This window comes from Neltuma alba, unplaced genomic scaffold (genome assembly GCF_004799145.2).
Source record: "Neltuma alba isolate B1F8T4 unplaced genomic scaffold, ASM479914v2 tig00011058_pilon, whole genome shotgun sequence".
In the NCBI taxonomy this organism is placed as follows: domain Eukaryota; kingdom Viridiplantae; phylum Streptophyta; class Magnoliopsida; order Fabales; family Fabaceae; genus Neltuma; species Neltuma alba.
The window spans coordinates 205173-218946 of record NW_021635802.1 but is presented as its reverse complement, the minus strand read 5'-3'; the positions used below and the strand labels follow the sequence as shown (position 1 = coordinate 218946).

At 32.5% G+C, this 13774-nt stretch overlaps 1 protein-coding gene across 1 annotated transcript; it reads left to right on the top strand.

The window, feature by feature from the left end:
• The first annotated feature begins 1579 nt into the window (after positions 1-1579).
• LOC114760966 (indole-3-acetaldehyde oxidase-like) lies at positions 1580-12986 on the top strand. Its single transcript, XM_028950288.1, has 10 exons — positions 1580-1773; positions 2886-4580; positions 5283-5533; positions 5615-5824; positions 6535-6753; positions 7763-8728; positions 9029-9124; positions 9289-9387; positions 10551-10740; positions 12539-12986. The coding sequence occupies exons 1-10, from the start codon at positions 1623-1625 to the stop codon at positions 12754-12756; spliced, it is 4095 nt and encodes a 1364-aa protein (XP_028806121.1). The 5' UTR covers positions 1580-1622; the 3' UTR covers positions 12757-12986.
• Positions 12987-13774: the final 788 nt, after the last annotated feature.

Below are 13774 nucleotides of genomic sequence, written 5' to 3'. Positions count from 1 at the left end.
CAGCTGTTATGCTCTCCAAGCTATTGATCTGTCAACATATTTTACTTTGAAGGTTATGGGTTGCCAAGTCGGTGGCGTACAATTAATCATTGATTTGAAATGTGTGGGACGTACACCGATACCTCAATTCACACTTTCCACATCAATAAATGGCAAAATGCCGTTGAACTTTAAAATAATAAATAATTGATTTTAATACGTTAAAATCTTTTAAAAAAATAGTCAATATTTTTTAAAAAAATATTCAGCATATATATTTTGAGATTCAACAAATATTTTATAGTCATTTTTTTAAAATGTTACTTGATTTTGTATGATGATTTTTCTTATATGTTGAAGAAATTTTTTTTTTAATGATTACAATATTTTTCAATTTTATTTAACATAAAGAAAGTAACTTTCTTTTTTGTTAGGATAAAGAATGTAACTTTTGAGTCCATAATTTTCTAGGGGAACTGGTTTGGATAAAAATAATTATATTTTATTATTAATAGATGAAATTATTAGTCTATTCTAATTTAGACAGAAAAAAAAAGTAAAGTATAATTATATAAGAGTTCAAAAATAATATTTAAGAAATTATATTAGCATATAATTACTTTAAAACCTTTTATTTAAAGGATTAAAATTCTTTATTGTATTTTCAAAATTTGTCAATACTTTTTTAATTGAAAAATCTCATAAAAAGAAACTTGAAAGTACTGTCTCCCGTCTTTATTATAAAACCTAGTTAACTAATTTGAAAAGATTAAAGAAATTAATTAAGTTAATTATTTGTTATAAATAGGTCTTGTTTTCTTAAAACACCCTTATTAATCATGTATATTACCTAAAGTTACCATTTCATGAAACCTTTCATATGTGCAACCACTTTAAGGACTACTTTGGAAAAAATGAATAAATATAAAAGTCAAAGTGGATTGAGGTATTATATTTATGACCAAATTAAAAGTCAAACAAGCTCTTATAATAAGAAACGGAAGTAGTACTATATTTTAAATTAGGTTTGATAATAACATTTTAATAGGTTTTGAGAACTAAACTTGTAAATAATGACATATTTTTATTAAAATTTTTCATTTAAGATTTACTAATTTAAGATTTTTTTTTTGAGATTATCTCTTTTTTAATTTATACTCGTATTTTTAAATTTATAAATGCAAAATACTTCTTATCACAATCAAAATATAAAGTATAATTATTATATAACCTTTAAGATGTTAACATAAGCCCATATAATATCCTAATTATAAAAAGTTAAACTTTTATCTTTTAAATATTACAATCATCTTTAAAAACTTCTATAATTCTGTCCTTCTCTCCCACTCTCAGCTAATATTAAAATTTAAAAGTGAACTCGGGTCTCCGGGGCGGCAACTAACGTACCCTCACACGTAAGCTTTCGAAACCCATATGAATAACAAGCCTAAATATTGGGTTTGAATTCCTCACAGACAAATATATGTTTTACGTGAGAGAGTCACCTTCAGATACGGGAATTGGAAACTGAAAATGGTTAAAATCAAAGCTGGCAGCTTTATCGAATAAGAAAAGTAGGTGGAGCAGGTACAAATCTTCCTTGAAGACACTTCATTTCTGAGCTTTTTGGGTTCATTTGCAGGATGAAGAAGAACGAAGAAAGAAGAGAAAGTTTGGCTTTTGCTGTGAACGGAGAGAGGTTTGAGCTCTCTAGCGTCGACCCATCAACCACTTTGCTTCAGTTCTTGCGTACTCAGACTCCATTCAAGAGTGTCAAGCTCGGCTGTGGTGAAGGTCTGGCTCTGAGACTCTCTGTTCTGGTCATCAACTTCACTAGCTTTAGGATTTTGTAACGAGTTCTTCATTTTGAAACTGCTTGGTCTGGCCAACTTGGCTCATAAAGGACACTGATGAGACTTTCATGAGTTCTGATCAGCCGGCCCCTTTCAAATATAGAGGTGCCCAATAATGATCAAAATAAAAGATCAATAGCAGATTTTTCTGTAGCGTTAAAACCAGTCTGTTTGAAGTGTTTTCTAAGGTTCTGCAACTGTTCCTTCCATAATTACTATTGCATGAACTTCCCCTGTTTTAGATTTTTCCTTCAGTTACAGTGCAGACTTTGCTGATTGATATGAACAGAGGGAATAGTCTCTTCTCTGTTTATTTATGTTTCAATGGTTTAGTTTGTGATAAATCTATCCTTTCTTGATGGAGTTTTTCTTTCTTAATTTTTGTTGTCCATGAAATTTTTCACTGTAGGCCTGCTTCTGTTGTTTAGACATTTAAGAAACAGAGGTGAAAGAAAATTTGGATATTGAAACTTCAGTACTATCATCACGATATGGGGCCTTAGGAGCTGGAAACAGAGTATACTACGCTCTGCTGTTTCAATTGTTCGTTGACTTTATGGTTCATTTTCTTCTTCATACTATAAGAGAGGCAGTGATCACTTTTAGTTTAATTTTTTCATATATCTGTTAATTCTATCCAACGGTTGAAATTCTTGGTGAATTTCTTTTATTTCTTTTTTTGTATATTAAATATTTGGATGTTGCTGCGCTTCTTTTTACATTTTAAGAAACAGAGACAAAAGAAAAATTGGATAATGAAACTTCATTGCCATCAACACAATAAATTTGTGCTGTTGGAGCTGGGACCAGAGTGTAATTCGCTTTGCTGTTTCAATTATTTGTCGACTTTATGGTTAATTTTGTCCTTCACAACATAATAGACGTTGTTTAAAACACTTATATACACTTATCCTTCTTTTTAACGCAAAAAAAAAAAAAAAAAGATCCTTCTACTTTTATTGACAGTTTAAATATAAACATGAAGGTCAATATTACTTTTTATCCTCAACATTTCATTAATTTTTTATTTCATTTTTCAAATCCGGTGTGCAGGCGGTTGCGGTGCTTGTCTTGTTTTAATATCCAGATACGACCCTGTGCATGACCAAGTTGAGGATTTCACAGCAAGTTCGTGTCTCACACTACTTTGCAGCATACATGGATGCTCCATTACTACAAGTGAAGGCCTTGGAAATAGTAAAGATGGATTCCATCCAATTCAAGAAAGAATTGCAGGATTCCATGCGACGCAATGCGGATTTTGCACTCCTGGAATGTGTGTATCTCTTTTTGGAACTCTTGTTAATGCTGAGAAAACTAATCGTCCCAAGCCTCCTCCAGGTTTCTCAAAAGCCACAGCTGCTGAGGCTGAAAGGGCCATTTGTGGGAACCTTTGTCGCTGTACTGGCTACCGACCACTTTCTGACGCCTGCAAAAGTTTTGGTGCTGATGTTGATTTGGAGGACTTAGGGTTAAACTCTTTTTGGAGAAAAGGAGAAAGCGATGATGTAAAGAGAAGTAGGTTGCCTAAATATGATGATCAGCACAAGAAGATTAAATTTCCAGAGTTTTTGAAGGAGATCAAGCCTGATGTGTTCACGGCTTCTGGAAAACATAGTTGGCTCAGTCCTACTAGTCTAAAAGAGCTTCAAGGCCTATTGGAAACAAACAAAAATGCTGGAACCAAGATAAAGGTCGTTGTCAGTAATACAGGAATGGGTTATTACAAAGATATAGAAAGCTATGACAAGTATATTAATCTGAAAGGAATTTCTGAGCTCTCAGAAATAAAAAAAGATGAGACAGGGATTGAAATTGGAACAACAGTGACTATATTTAAGGTTATTGAGGCTTTAAAACCAAAGAGCGGATGTGAGTTTCTCTCTGACTTTGATATGATACTTGAAAAAATTGCTAATCATATGAGTAAAGTAGCCTCAGGGTTTATAAGAAACACAGCCAGTATAGGTGGCAACCTGGTGATGGCTCAGAAGTATCATTTTCCCTCTGATATAGCTACAATACTTCTAGCCGTGGATACAATGGTTCATATAATGAATGGCACAAATTTTGAATGGCTTACAATGCAAGAGTTTTTGGAAAGGCCACCATTACGTTTGGAAAGTGTGCTTTTACGCATTAAAATTCCTAGTTGGGAATCCAATAAAAGTGATCCTAAAAATCGCAAAAGGAAAATCCTCTTTAAAACCTTTCGAGCTGCTCCTCGACCGCTTGGAAATGCACTAGCTTATATAAATGCAGCTTTGTTAGTTGAGGTTTCTCAAGGCAAAGATTCAGAAGGGACTTTGATAGATAATTGCAGGCTTTCTTTTGGTGCTTACGGGACCAAACATGCAATAAGAGCAACAAAAGTCGAGGAGCTACTAGTAGGAAAGTTATTAAGTGTTGATGTCATACATGAAGCTATCAACATGCTCCCAGCTATTATTGTACCTGAAGAAGGAACTTCAAGAATTGCTTATCGGTTAAGCTTGGCAGCTGGTTTTCTCTTTAAGTTCTTGAGCCCTTTGATTGACCATTGTGATCAAAATTTAAATAATTACTCAAATACATCTACTAGTTCGTCATTCTTTAGGGCTTTAGGCATGGAAGAGAATATTGGGCAAGTCCATCACGATAAAGGTTCTACTTTCCTATCATCTGGAAAGCAAGAGATTCAAGTAGATGATGAGTACCAACCCATTGGTGAGCCAATAACAAAAGCAGGGGCTGTCATACAAGCTTCAGGTTTGTTTTATATACGTTCAAGCTTCAAAATCGTTTGACAACCCATTTTCTTCCCATATTTACGGCATTTGAAATTTAAAGTGGTAAGTAAATGTTTTAACAAACATGCTAGCATCTTGTTTTGCAAAAACTTTCAATCCATCTTTGACACCAACCATTTTGTCACAGAATATATTTTCATTTTAGAGACTCTTACAGCATGCAAGTTTAACAATCTATCCCAGATTACCTCACTCTTCTACTGGTTATTGATTACATGATTTGCATTATGCATTCTTTAAGTACCATTTATTTGAATGATAGATTAATATGACTGAATTCCGTTTCCCAAGCTCCTAACTTGTATCAACTTCACATTCTTGGTTTCTAGTCTCACTCACTACTATTTGCCTCAAGCCATGAATCATATTGACTGTGATTTAAAAACCAACACATAGTTCATTTTCAATGCTTCTGCTAATCTTCATCCAATAAACTAAGTGATCCTTGTTTCTGCCATCTCTATTTTATACGTTAAGATTTGTGTTAGAATAAAGTTGGCCGCGATTGAAAAACAACCATATAGTTCCTTCTCAATGCTTACACTAGTCTTTTTCCAATAAACTAAGCTTATTCTCTCATTTTGGTTACTCTTAACTTTATGTGTTATGTTTTGGAATATCTTTTTAATTAAGAGTTACGTATTTTTCAAATAAATTGTAGGCGAGGCTGTGTATGTGGATGACATTCCTTCACCAACAAATAGTCTACATGGAGCATATATTTATAGTACAAAACCTCTAGCAAGGGTAAAGAGTATAAAGCTACAAAAGCTAGATGGAGTGAGGGCAATCATTTCAAGTAAAGACATCCCTGATGGTGGGGAAAATGTTGGGTCTGTTTCTACATTTGGTGTTGATCCTTTATTTGCAGATGAGATTGCTAGATGTATTGGTGATCATATTGCTTTTGTGGTGAGTTTTAAGCTACCTTATTTTGGTCCACCAAAAATTTGGATAATGTTTTATTTACTTTTACTGCATGAATGTGTTTAGATTGCAGATACTCAGAAACTTGCAGATGTGGCTGCAAACTCTGCCATTGTTGAGTATGATTGTGAGAATCTTGAAAAACCTATTCTATCTGTTGAAGAGGCTGTTCAAAGATCTAGTCTTTTTGAAGTTCCACCTACGTACCAACCACAAGAAGTTGGTGATATAACAAAAGGAATGGCTGAAGCAGATCATAAGATTCTTTCTGTTGAGGTACAGGGAACAAATTAATTCTTCCTTCATTTAATCATTTTCTCTTCTATCTAGCACAAACATGCCACAGAAGAAGAATGAGATGTGATCATTGCATGTCAGGTTTTATACATTGATACCTCTGATATATTACAAATTCCACAAATATACAGCATAGACAAGAAATAAACTAATTTATTGTTTAAGAAAATACAAACATTTTCTTTAATAACCACAAAATAAATTCTTATTTCTTTTGTGTTTCCGTGCTGTGCATTTGGGAATTTGAATGTTGTGTGTGTATATTTTCCCCCCACCGATCCTTTTTTCCATTTTCATATGTTCTTTTTTTATTTTTGCAGTTCAATGGTGTGTTGTTTTTTTTAAATTTTTATTAAAAAATAAAAAAATTAAGGTCCTAGCCTGTCTAGACTAGTCCATGTAGATCATCAGAACAAGTCTAGTCTAGGCCAACCTCAGGTTGGTGTTGGACTGGACCAGACCAAACCAGACCATGGGCTGCTTTGTGTAGCCTGAGCTCTTCACCAGACCAGACCTTAGGTTGATGCTCAACCTGATCTTGTTTGGTTCATGCACACTTTGTCTTCTATTATTGTCGCCTCTTTCTACTTCTATTATGAATAATTAATCTTTGATTTGTTATATATGTCAAAGATATTCTTTATCATCTTTAGATGATTTGACATTTCTTTGGATAATGTAAAATGTAGATCAAAATTGTGTCACAATACTTCTTCTATATGGAGACACAAGCTGCACTTGCTATACCAGATGAAGACAATAGCTTGACGGTGTACACTTCAAATCAAGGGCCAGAGAGTGCACATACCACTATTGCAAGATGCTTAAATATTCCTGAGAATAATGTTCGTGCAATCACAAGAAGGGCAGGTGGTGGTTTTGGTGGAAAGTTCACAAAAGCTAATCCTGTGAGTATTTCAGTTTTGTATTATGCTCCTTCCACTCCTGTTTACAAACATCTATGAATAACTTCATGTAAATTAAAAACATTAGTTAAAATTAGTTATTTCTGGTGAAAATTTAAAAATTAACTAATAAATTCAATAGGTAGAATAGTTTGTTTATTTATTTATATTTTTTTATATAGACAATTTAAAACCCTCTCCCTCATAGTAGAGGGGACCCACACACCCACCTACCCTTACTTGGTAACATAGCGTATAGAACCCATAACCTCTTCTATGAGAGGAGGCATGGAGTGTCAATTGAGTTATAAACTCTTAACATATAGTTTGTTTAATTAGTTAGGGATACTAGGTGGAAAAAATTGATACTCCTCCGGTTATTAATATAGGGCATCATTGTTCAGTTGATTTCGATCCTAAATATAACACCTATTTTTCATATTTATCAATTTTTTTTCTAAATTATCCCTATAGATACTCCCTCAACTATAATCAAGTAGAAAAAAGAAAGAAGATATTAAGAAAGATGATTATGGTGTTTTAAAAAAATATATCATATTTTTTATAATTAACTAGCTTACCTAACTTTCTTAATCTAATCAAATTAGTCAAATAAATCTTATATTAAGGACTGGAGAAGTACTTTAGACAACGCATGTTATATCAAGGGGCATGCTGAAAGTCGTAATAATAAGGGCCGGAGCAAGTAGTTATTTATGTTCTTCTCACATAATCTTCTCTGTATATGAATTATGCTCATGGTAACCATAGATTTGAAGCAGAATAACTCGCTCTTGAAAAAGCTGGTGATGAATGTAAAATTGGCGGGAACAGCATGGGTGTTTCCTTCCTTGTTTTAAATAACGCAGACATAGAATTTTTGAAATCTCCCAGCAAGTGTGCATCAAATAGATTTTAGATACAAGATATCTGATATTTTTGAAAAGCAAAATAATACTAACATATGAAATTACAATAGAAATATTTGAATAGTGACATTCAGATCTTTCAGGTTGCTACATCATGCGCACTTGCAGCACACAAATTACGCTGCCCTGTCAGGACATATATGAATCGTAAGACAGATATGATAACGGCGGGAGGAAGGCATCCTATGAAGATAACCTATAATGTGGGATTTAAGAGTAATGGGAAGATTACTGCTTTAGAACTTGAGATATTGATAGATGCAGGAATATATGAGGATGTATCTATAATAATGCCAAATTATGTAATTGGTGCACTTAAGAAATATGACTGGGGTGTTCTATCTTTTGATGTGAAATTATGCAAAACTAATCTTCCTAGTAGAACTTCAATGAGAGCCCCTGGGAATCTTCAGGGATCATATATTGCTGAAGCTATAATAGAACATGTGGCATCTACACTTTCAATAGATGTAGATTCTGTGAGAAGCATTAATCTCCACACATACCAAAGTCTTTGCACTTTTTACCCGAGTTCTGCAGGTCAGCCTACTGAGTATACCTTAGTTTCTATATGGGATAAGTTAGCTATTTCTGCAAGGTACGACCAGAGGAGAGAAATGGTGGAAGACTTTAATAGGAACAACATCTGGAAAAAAAGAGGTATATCTCGTGTGCCTGTTGTGTTTGAAGTAACTATGAGCCAATCACCAGCAAGAACAAGTATTTTAAAGGATGGGTCCGTTGTTGTTGAAGTTGGAGGGATTGAAATAGGTCAAGGTCTGTGGACTAAGGCGAAGCAAATGGCTGCATATGCACTTAGTTTAATACAATGTGATGGATCTCAAGACCTATTAGATAAAGTACGTGTCATACAATCTGATACGTTGAGCATGATTCAAGGAGGGGCCACTTTTGGTAGTACTACATCTGAGTCAAGCTGTGGAGCAGTTAGGCTTAGCTGCAATGTCTTGGTTGAGAGGCTGAAGGCATTCAAGGAAAAGTTGCAAAAGGATATGGGTTCTGTCGATTGGAACACACTTATTTCTCAGGTATATAGAAACATGAAAGTTCAAATCATCCTTATTTTCCTTGCTATAATGACAATGTGGATGTGGTTTTAACATAAATGCGGTGATTCTCCTTATATGTGTTATATTGCTAAGGTAATACATTGATCCTGCATAGATAATACTTCTCCTCAATCATATTGATCAAGGGATGAGATTTAGAAAGTTCCTTATTATTTCTGAAATTTATGACACTTTCGCATAACTTGTACAAGAGTTCTTTTTATTTTAAAAGCATTTTAACCGCCATGTTTGTAATCACCAATATGTTTCCTTGCGCAGGCACACTTACAAAGTGTGAACTTATCAGCAACTTCATTTTATAATCCTAACAGTGCAACCAGCACGTACCTCAATTATGGTGTTGCAGTGGGTGAGGTAGGCTCATTTTGTATCCAATTTCTCATTTAGAAAGTGATTTTTTTTTAATTAAGCTTGTGAATGGCTACATTGCTTAAATGTATTTAAATTTTTGTGGAAGCTTCTTGTTACATCAAATTATCATTGATGTGGGAAACTAAAGGTTGAATATTATTTCACAGGTGGAAGTAGATCTTCTCACAGGAGAAACCACTATTATGCAAACAGATATTATCTATGATTGTGGAAAGAGTCTCAACCCTGCTGTAGATTTGGGACAGGTGAGCGAGCTAAGATTTCTATTTTCTACTCTTTTTCAAAATAAGGGTTGTTTAAATTAATGTCAATGGTGGCTATATCATAATGCAAATAGAGAGAAAGATTGATAGAAGTAGGTAGACCCAATCTTCTTCTCTTCTGGTGTTACTCCATATCAGCTGACAGTTAGGTTTCTTATTACTCCCTCCGTTTTTAGCTTATAAGATGCTTTTGGAGCAAATTACAAAAACCAAATAATCTTGTTAAGTATGGTTAACAATCTTAATTTTTTAAAGAAGTATAAATTTTCAAAAATGCCCTTCATTTAACACTAACCCTCTAATTAACTCATGCTTGATTAATGGAGATTTTTGCAACAAGGTCATTAATGAATCATAATTTTTTTTCCATAAGTTAAGAAGTCAATTAAAATTAGTTATTTATAAAATATCAAAACTATCCTAAATAAAAGCTATTAGTTAGAGTAGTTTGGTAATTAGTTAGGAAGTTTTGTAGTTACTTAAGGTTACTAGCTAAGTGAAAAAAAATTAGTACTTTAGACAAAACATGTTATATTATGAAACATGCAAAGGTCCTTATAATAAGGGCTAAAAGGAGTATAAACATCTCCCTAGAAAACATCGTATAAATTGGAGGAGAGACAATAGTTTAATACTCCTCCGGTCCTTAATATAAAACTCATTCAACTAATTTGATTAGATTAATGATATTAGGTAAGTTAATTAATTATAAGAAATGTCACATGTTTTTCCTAAAATACCATAATCATCTTTCTTAATACCTCCTCTTCTTCTACTACTTGATTATGGTTGAGGGAGTCTCTATAGGGGTAATTTAGAGAAAATTGATAAATATGAGAAATAGGTCTTATATTTAGGACCAAAACCAACTCAACAATTAGGTCCTATATTAAGGACCGGAGGAGTAGTTCTTTTAAGTCTAGAAAGTTTGCACAATGTTGACAAGCTGGAAATTGAGCGACTCATTTTGGGATTCATGTAACTACATTGAGTCCACATTATTTTGAAATTAACGAAAGAATATGAAAAAGGCTTGGATAACCAAATAAAATAATATGGCATAAGTTATTCTCATGTATAATAAGCAGAAGTTATTAGATTTTGAAGTTGTCTAGTTTGACATAATATTTTTTTGGTTGTTGCAGATTGAAGGAGCATTTGTGCAAGGGTTAGGGTATTTCATGTTTGAAGAATATGAAATAAATCATGAAGGATTAGTTTTAGTAGATGGAACATGGAATTACAAAATCCCCACATTAGACACCATAACTAAACAGTTCAATGTTGAAATTCTCAACAGTGGACATCACAAGTATCGCGTTCTGTCTTCCAAAGGTATGGCTTATTACTTGTTAGAATTCTTGATTTGAATTTTTTTTCAAATTATTTGTTCCTTAGCAGCACACACACATACACACACACACACATATATGCTTTTTGGACCATCCTCTTTTAGTTGATTCGTGAAGCTATTAGGTATGTTTGGCATGGCTTTTGCTTTATTAAAATTGACTTTTTAAACCTAAAAACCGATTTGGGTCTAAAAGTATATTTGCCATAGGTTTGGCGGCAAATGACTTTTTGCCTAAAAACCACTTTAAAGTTGAAGTAATTTTTTTTTTGTTTTTTACTTTTCTTTTTTTATATTTGAACCTTTTGAAACTAGCTTTTCAATATATTATTCAAAAAAATTTTCGTCAAGCTGACACTTTTATAGTAGCCTATTAAAACATAAATCACATTACACTAATTAATTTTTACCTCAGTTTTAATTTGCAAAATTCAATTGAGATAAAAGTCACTCTTGCAAACGTCCATTCGAACAAACCTTGATTTAATAAATCATGTGAAATTTAATTGCAAAATGAATGAAACCAATATTAAAGCATTCGAAAGTTGAATTTCCTTTGAATTTCCGTGCTTATATATGGTTCATCTTTTAGCATTGTTCTTTATGTTCTTAGGATGCTAATATTGAGTAAATCAAATAATTGTTTCAACCAACCAAAATGGACTCACAAAATAGTTTGTGTTTCACATATTCTCAACTTTCAAGTTGCATGTCATCTACTACTTCGGGTTCTTATAAGACCCTATTTGACTTTTATTTTGGTCTTAAATATAAGACCCTAATCCATTTTATCTCTCATACTTATACATTTTTTTTTTCTAAAGTAACCCTTCTAACAATAATAGTTCTAGTCAATACACTTGATTAGCAAGGATATTTTAGAAAAGACAATACCTATTTAGGATAAATAACTAACTCAACTTACTTCCTTAATCTCCTCAAATTAGTCAACTGGCTCTTATAATTAGGACCGGAGGTAGTATTTGTTAAATGAATTAATTGTTGTTGAACACTTTTTTTTTTAATAAGAATTGTTGTCGAACACTGATTCCAAAGAAGATATGAAATGTCAGGTGATCAAGCATATGATGGTGCACACCGTTAATTAAATAGCTTAGACAAATGTACTGCCTTCGCAACAGTCTAAAAGTAATAAATAGCTTTTGCCTTGTTAATCTGGATAAAATAATTGTTAAAAAAAAAAAAGCATCTCTATCTACAGGTAAGACCAAAAGAATTGGTTATAATTGCTCTATTTATCTCTTATTATTATTCTTTAGTTTTATTTTGAGGATTGAATGGTTATATGTTCTTAGATTGCTTTGTAATTAAACTCTTGTCAAGAATACATAAGAAAGGAAAGATATGGGCCAAGCTTCTTTAAAGATCAATCTTTAGGATTTTGCTTTTATTCTCCAGACTTGTTTAGCTACCCATGAAGTAGGCATATTCTTTGTATGCGGATAAGTCAAAATAGAGAGAACCTAAATCGAAAAAGTAGAAGAGCTAAAATAGGAGGTGTGGGTTTAATTTACCTTTTTTCAGTTATCCTAATTTTATCTTTTTTTTAAGGGAGAATTAAGAAGAGGTCTCAAAAAAAAAAATTTAATTATCAAAAAGTTTTAGTGACAAGTGATCATCCTAAACATATTGTTGATAGATTTTAGGATAATTAAATCCCTTATTTAATTAGGATATGATTGTAATTCTCCCTTTCTTTAGCACTAAATTCTCAAAAAAGAATTCTTGTACTAAAAGATACTTGAAAATTTGTTCCGATAGCTTCCGGTGAGCCACCACTACTTTTAGCAGCTGGGGTTCATTGCGCAACAAGAGCAGCAATCAAAGAAGCCAGAAGACAACTTGCTTCATGGAGCAACTCAGATGAACTTGACAAACCATTCCAATTGGATGCGCCAGCAACTATGCCTGTGGTAAAGGAACTCTGTGGATTGGACATTGTGGAAAGATACTTGAAATGGAAGATGGGCAAAATATGAAAGGAGTTTAATATCTTGGAAATAAATTGCTGTGTGTGTTTCATGTTTGGATGCTTAAGAAATATGTACTAGTTTGTCAAAATGTTGTGTTTAACAGTTCTATCTTCTTATGAACTATATTTTCAAGATGATTTCATTTGTATCTTAGGTCATATAGAAGCACTATGTGAGATGTATTTGGAAAACTCTCTTTTTTTCAGCTGTTTCTTGTGTAGTAAATGAAATTTGAAATTTATGTGTATGTCGGCGTGGGCGTTGCACTCAATGCAACTCATGTTAAACTTTCTTGGATTTTGATTTGATACAACTCAATTCTAGTTTTATAAAATATATCATTTAAAATATAGGAACTGAGTTACAACTAACTTAAAACTATACAAATTAAATTGTAGTAAATTAAAATTTAACTAAGTCAAAAATATAGAAACTACAAGATTACGTTTCAAAGCAAAATAATAATATTATGAACAGAGCTACTTCCAAGTTACATTTAGGTCAAACAATGGCTAAGTTTAATCCAACAATATTAATTCTTGACAAACGGATCGCAAAAAAAAAAAAAAAAAACTGCATGCACCCATAAACAGAAACACATGAGGAACACGCATAAATACTATATTTAGTCTTTAATATAAAAGTCAGGTAATTAATTTACAAATATAAAGAAAATTAATTAAAATGATTATTTGTAATAAATAGATGTTATCTGCTTTAAAATATCGTTATTAATCATATTCATGAATACATATTGGAGACAAAGGTTTTATATTACTAAATTGAATATCCAATTAACTTGATCAAAAAAGGCTTTAGATCCTACTAAGTCTTGCTTTGTTGGCAATGTTTGTTTTGTCTTCTAACCATGAACTTCATTTAAAATTTATCCTCGTACTATCTTCGGTCCTTAATATAAGAACTAACAGGGGTTTATATCTCCATAATCACCTCTTTTCTAATTTGGATTAATGACTCTTTGATAATGTTCAAATGCGGCGAAAAGAAAGTTGTAAGATGGTGA